The sequence below is a fragment of the Vombatus ursinus genome, unplaced genomic scaffold (genome assembly GCF_900497805.2).
Source record: "Vombatus ursinus unplaced genomic scaffold, bare-nosed wombat genome assembly UNPS02015012.1, whole genome shotgun sequence".
Taxonomy (NCBI): domain Eukaryota; kingdom Metazoa; phylum Chordata; class Mammalia; order Diprotodontia; family Vombatidae; genus Vombatus; species Vombatus ursinus.
In genome coordinates this window covers 1,460,573-1,466,834 of record NW_020954790.1, presented here as the reverse complement: position 1 = coordinate 1,466,834, position 6,262 = coordinate 1,460,573, and the positions used below count along the sequence as shown (strand labels likewise).

Here is a 6,262-nt window from a genome sequence, read left to right as displayed (position 1 = left end):
GCGTCAGTCTCCCCACCGCTGCCCTCCAGTCCACCAAAGGCCTGATGTCACTCAATACATTCCATGGCTCCCTATTCCTCCAGCATCAAGTCCGGGATCCTTCATAACCCGGTCCCCTCCTACCCTGCCAGTCTCCTCACATCCCCATGGACCCCAGCGTTCCAGCTGGCCCCTCACACACGACCTCCATCGACCGGCTCTGCGCATTTCTCTGGCTGCGCTCATCCTCACCTCGGAGGATGCCTTTCCCAATCCCTTTCTCCCATCTCTGGACACCTCCCCCTCTCCTGACCTTGACAAGCCTCTCCAGGCAGAGGAGGCCCATTTCTCCATGGCCAGCCCAAGTTTCAGGCCCACATCACCAGCTACCCACTGGGCACCTCGAAGGGGACATCCCACGGCCTCACGAGTCGACAGCTTCCTTTCTTCCTCCAGATTCGCCACTTCTATGGGAGGCACCGCCATCTTCAGGCCCCCAGACTACCCCATCACTCCTCGACCCCAGCTACGCCATCGGCTGTACGTCCCCATCGTGTCCCACGCCCAAGGCCTTCCCTCCGCTCGCCGGCCCTCATCCCTCTACCTCAGTCTCCCCTAGACCAGTCCATCCTCCTTCACGGCAGCTCTGACCACGCGCCTGGCCTCCAAACCAGCTTCAGCGGATGCTCAAATAGAAACTTCTCTGTCTGGTTTTTAAAGCCCTTCAGAGCCTGCCCTGACCTCCCTTTCTACTTCAAATAGAACGACTGTGTGCACATACACACTTCAAATATATTCACATACATAACTGTTACCTCCCCGTTAGAACTCACGGCTCCTCATGAGAAGTTTCGCTCTTCCCTCCCCAGTGCCTAGCACAGTGCTCAGTGAGGAACTGCCCACCAGCCCCAAGCTCCCCAGAGCTTTGGACATCTCAGCAAGTCTCAAAGTGACCTCGCTATGCGCGTCTCCCCAGACTACCCCCTCTTTGTGCTGAAGGCCTCCTCCCCCTTCCTGCCTCCCTGCCCGACAACCTTGGCGTTATCCTCCCACAGTGGCCCGTTTGGGTCAGGCCCCGGGCTGTGGCCACACATCCCATCCTCCCTCCACACTGCCTAGCTCAGACCACATTCCCTACCTCCACAACCATCTCCAGCGACTTCCTACTGGCTCTAGGCGCAATCAAACTCCTACCTTTCACCAGCCAACCTCACTCTGGCGTCTTTCCGGCACCGAGTGGTCCAGCTAACACAACACTTATCTCCCACCTCCAAGCCTTTGCACTGGCTGCTGCTTGTGCTCACCTCCACGGTCTCTTCCTTCAAGACCCACTCATACACCACGTTCTGCATGAAGCCTCTCGATTGCTCTCCCTGGCCCCACCCACCCAGCTCTGGTTTTGTGGGCAGTTATGTCCTTGTGGTCCCCCGTCAGACTCAGCTCCTTTCTGGGCAGGAGTGGTTTTGTTCATTCATTAGCCGTGTCCCCAACGCCCAGCGGCGGATGCTTGCTGACCAGACCTTGCCCCAAAGAGTCAGACACAGCTTAGCGAGAACTCCAGGCCCTTCTCTGCGGTCTGCTAGAGAGCTCCCTGAGGCTGGGCGAATAGGAAACTCAAAAGGCCCTTCCCAGGACTGCTCAGAGGCCAGCTCAGGGGCCCAAGTCAGAACTGGGAGTCAGATGGGCAGACTGAGGAAGCCCAGAGAGGGGAGGGGCCCGGTCTAACACCCAGCGTCGTCAGCAGCCGAGGAAGCGTACCTTTGATCCCACGGGCTGCCTTCTCTCATCCTTCCGGCCTCTGCCGCATCTCCTACCACCCAAGGTCAGCTCCTCCTCCCCTCTCATCGGGACTACGGCGACAGCCTCCAATACTGCCTTTCTGCCGCCAGCCTCCCTCTCATCGCCCATCCACCCATTCCCCAGGTGCCAAAGGGATTTTCCTGAAGTCTGGGTCTATCACCCCACCTCTGCTCCAGCAGGTTCCCCACGGAGCCTCCGCTAGCAGCCAATGCAAGCTCCTGAGCCCTGGAGCAGACCTCTGCACTCCCTCTATGCCCCAGCCCAGCACTGCATCGCTAGCTTCCTTCAAGGCTCAGCTCAGGAGGGCATCCGGATCTCCTAGCTGCCTGAGGAGGCCAACAGAGCTAGCCCTGTGGGGCTGTCCCCAGTCCCTGGCCCAGGCCTTCCCAGCAGCACCCCAAGCAAACGGCAGGACCAACGGAGGGCAGCAGCCCACGGAGGCTCGGGTACTCCAAAACACCTTTTATTTGCCTGGTGAGCCTCCTGCCCCTCCCTCACCTAGAGGAGATCTGACACCCCAAGACAGAGCTCCAAGCCCTCAAATCGGACAACAAGTAGAGAGTTCGGTTCCTCAGAGGAGATTATCTTCGTTTCTGGAAAATATTGCCCCTGCCCATCCCACGTCCTCTTCCTCTGGCAGCCACTAGACAGGGGGAAGAAAAACCAGAAGTCAGGCCAGGCGCGAGGCGCACACACGTGCAGGTGAGCGTGTGGCCTCCCTGCCCTTCCCCCTCGGGCCCAGTCAGACCCTCCCAGAAGCCTCCCCCACGTTTACATCCGGGAAAAGCCGAGAGAGCCCAGGGCAGGCTGGCGGGCTACCCACCCTGGGCCTTCAGAATGGCTGCTTTCCCTCGGCCAGCCCCGGAGCCCTGGTTTTTATTCTTCATGCTTTTCAACATCGGGGCGTTCTTCAGCATGTCCGGCAAGATCAGGAAGCGGATTTTGCTCCCGCGGATGTAAACCTGCTCCAGCTGGGCGACTCGTCCGTCTCTGTACGTGACTGTGATGTTTGACATCTGCAAGGGAACCCAGTGGCCAGTCAGGGGCCCTGCCTCTGCCTCCGCGGGTAGGCGGGGGACCTCTCCCTCTGTCTCGCTCCACCCGGGGGCGATGGCCGTGGGAAAGAGGCTGACCACAGATCTGGCGAGTCAGGCAAGAGGCACAGCGAGGTGAAAGGTGTTGAGGCGGGAGGTGGAGTGCTGGTTATGACAGACAGCAAGAAGCCAGTCTGGCTGGATCACAGCGTGCAAGGGCAAGTAAAGTGAACGAGGCTCCAGGGGGCCAGATCAGGAAGGGTGTCTGCTGGACCCCAGAGGCAACCGGGAGCCCCTGGAGGTCGAGGAGGCGGGTATGAGGCCAGATCTGTGCTCTCCTTGGCGTGTGTGCCCAGGATAGAGTTCAGGCGGGGGACCCACCAGCAGGCCCCGGCACAGCACAGGCACGAGGCAGCGCCCCCTGCACCACAGTGGCGGCCCATCACAAAAGTCAAAACGGGCTTTGGCAGCAGACTGGACCCAGGGGTGACGGGAACTAAGGATAATGAGGCTGAGGGCAGCAGCCTGGGAGGATGGCGCTGAGGAGGGAGGGGGATCGGGGAGGGCCGGGTCAGTTTAAGATGCTTAGGAGGCATGATATCCAGCTGGAAGTGGGACACAGCACCTGAGAGGTTGGAGCTGGACGAGCAGATCTGAACATCGTTAGCGTAGAGATAACGGAAGCCATGGATGCTGAGAAGATCACTGAGAGATGGGGGCAGAGCCAGAGGGGACACCTACCACTGGCCCGAGGAGGCCCCTTCCAGACGTCCCCCCACCCCCGCAACACCTCTGCTTCCCTGACCCGGCACCCTTCCAACGAGGGCCCCCAGACCCCTCACCTTCACCCTGCCAGATCCAACGTGGGACCAAAGCCCGTCCATCTCACCTTGGCAGAATCTCTGCTCCAATCCGCTCCCTCCTCTCCCGACCCCCACCGCTCCCCCGGTGCAGACCCTCCTCACAGTCTGCCTGCCTCGGTCTCTCCCCTCTCCAGTCCGTGCCCTGTTCAGCCACCAAAGTGATTTTCCTAAAGCGCAGGTCTGACCCCTGCTCTCAGGCTGTCTGGCCTTCAAAGCCTCTGTAATTAGGCCTCTCCTGACCCTCTCGGCACCTTCCGCTTTCTCTGCTCCTTGTCCTCTATGATCCAGCTGTAAATACTGTCCCTCAAAGACAACACTCCATTTCCCACCTCTGCACCTTTGAACTCGCTGGCCCTCTCCATGCCTAGAACACCCTCCCTCTTTACTACCTCCAGGAGTCCAAGCTCAAGGTTCGAATCCCACCTTCTCTGAGAAGCCTCTGCTGGTCCTTCCCCTTCCCCGGTTGTACAGAGCTGCCTGCCTCACCTCCTCCCCGCAAGCGCCCTCAGGGGAGGGGGAGGGTCTGCCCTGCTCTCCCCGGGCTCACACAAGCTGCCTGCCTGCCTGCCTGCCTGCCTTTTGATCAGCTCCTCCCCCTGTGCTCCCAGGCTCCTGGCTTGCCCCTCCTGTCTCTGGGCTCTGGTTCACAGCCTGCAGCTCAGCTGCCCAGCCCCCGTGCCTGCCGACACCACCATCCACTCCCTGAACCTGCAACCTCAGGGCAGCCTTGGCTCAAACCATTCCCTCTCCAACCCCTCCTACCACCTCCTCCTCGAAACCTTCCCCGCATCCTCGAACTGGGAGCACTAAGCCTGAGTCAGGGAAGGTCAAATCCAAACCTGACCTCAGAAACTGGTGACCCTGGGCATTAGTCAGTCTCCTCAGTCGGGAAATGGGATCATAACAGCACCTGCTCCAGGCCTGCAGTGAACCTCAAAGGGGATAATTAATAGCTGTCAGGTGCTCTGCAAACCCAGAAGCATGACACGGATGTTATTACTGTTATAATTATGATCCCCAGGGAGGAAAGCTCCCCAGCCCCAGCACCACTTGCCTGCCTGGGGGGCCAGGCCCAGCACTGCCCCCTCCCACAGGGAGTAGCTGGCCCTGCTGGAAGCTCAGGCCTCTCACCAGCACGGAGTGAGGAAACCCCCTCTGCCCAAAATGAGACTCAAACCGGGGTTCTCAGGTTGTTTTGGGGGTTGAATTCCATCACCCCAAAAGAGGACATTCACAGAGAGAGCAACGATCGTCCCTGGAGACTGCAGCAGCCTAGAGGTGAGCAAATGTGGCCAAGCCACGACGCGAGCCCGGGTCCGTCTCCCTACTGATGCCCTTGGCTTTGCTGCCAGTGGACTTTCTCTTCAAGGTTTCCTGGGTCTTGGTTGCTAACTATGATGACCTCGTGTCACCAGGGTCCACATCCCCAGCTCCTGGAAAGAAACTGCCCAACCGTGGCCTATCCCCTTTGTGCACAGGGCGCCCGTAACCCAAATTCCCCTCGACGAATGAAGGCCACATGGAGCTGCCGAGACAGAGACGAGGTACCTGGCAGTTCATGTTGTCCTCGGCCTCAATCAGCTTGCCGCGGTACACCTCCCCCGTGTTGGTTTCACAAGTGACGATGTGTCCCTCCGCCTCATGCAGGACCTTGATTGGGACGCCGATCGACATTCTGAGAGAAAGAAGCTGTGGGCACCAAATGGGGAACACTGGTAAGGCACGTCAGGAAACCGGGCTCTGCAGGACAGCAGCCAGGCCTTCCCCGAGCCTAGCACCCTCCGTGACCTCTCAGGGCCACCCAGAGACCCAAACCAGGCAGGGACAGCCCCGAAACCCTGAGGGTGCCCTCCAGCTCTCCGTACCAAGGCCCAGGTCCGAGGGAAAGGAGGCTGTCACACAGAGAAGACGGACAACCAAGGGCAACTCTGGGGGCCAGAGAGAGAAGAGGGACCCATCGCACCAGATATACCCCCTCCACACCCTGGGGAGGCATCCAGAACCAGGAGAAAACAGACATTTCTGGACAAGATCAAAAGACTGTGTCTCCAGAGGGGGCACCTTAGTGGAGCACCCCTATGCCCAAGGTCCAGGAGGCCTGGGCAGCACCTGGGATAAGGAGGAGGAAAAAGAAGGAACAAACATTTATGTAGCACCTGCTAAACGTCAAGCACTATACAAAGTAAGCGCTTTGTAGACATTGCCTCAGCTGATCTTTGCAACAACCCTGAGAAGTAGGTGCTGTTAGTATCCCCATTTTACAGAGGAGGAAACTGATTCACACACAGGTGATTCAGAGCTTGTAACACGGCTAGTGTCTGAGGCAAGACATCAACTCATTGATTAAGAGCCCACCAGGAGCCAGGCACCATGCTGAGAGCTGGGGATGCAGAAAGAAGGCAGGCCCAGCCCTCAGGACCCTGGCCATCTAGGGAGACTCAGACAACTCTACACACAGCAATCTATGGGCAGGAGAAATGGGAAGAGTCTAGCGGAGCTAGGGGAGTGAGGGAAGGCTGCCCGGGTGGAAGGGGGACTGGAAACCCGGGAGGCCAGCAGCAGGGAGGGGGGTGTGGGGGGGAGGGG

At 59.2% G+C, this 6,262-nt stretch overlaps 1 protein-coding gene across 1 annotated transcript; it reads right to left on the bottom strand.

Annotated features, from left to right (window-relative positions):
- Nucleotides 1–2,221: 2,221 nt before the first annotated feature.
- Nucleotides 2,222–5,393, bottom strand: SNRPD3 (small nuclear ribonucleoprotein D3 polypeptide). The gene is made up of 3 exons (XM_027845697.1): nt 5,225–5,393; nt 2,603–2,795; nt 2,222–2,422 (listed from the first exon to the last, which is right to left on the bottom strand). The coding sequence occupies exons 1-3, from the start codon at nt 5,348–5,350 to the stop codon at nt 2,361–2,363; spliced, it is 381 nt and encodes a 126-aa protein (XP_027701498.1). The 5' UTR covers nt 5,351–5,393; the 3' UTR covers nt 2,222–2,360.
- Nucleotides 5,394–6,262: the final 869 nt, after the last annotated feature.

Bases quoted from the DNA above. Each gene is read 5' to 3' on its own strand.
- SNRPD3 (XM_027845697.1), bottom strand. From the start codon at position 5,350: ATGTCGATCGGCGTCCCAATCAAGGTCCTGCATGAGGCGGAGGGACAC. The intron at 2,796-5,224 runs GTACCTCGTCTC...GTTCCCTTGCAG, and splicing joins AGGACAACATGAACTGCCAG to ATGTCAAACATCACAGTCAC. The intron at 2,423-2,602 runs GTGGGTAGCCCG...CCCCCTGTCTAG, and splicing joins AGCCATTCTGAAGGCCCAGG to TGGCTGCCAGAGGAAGAGGA.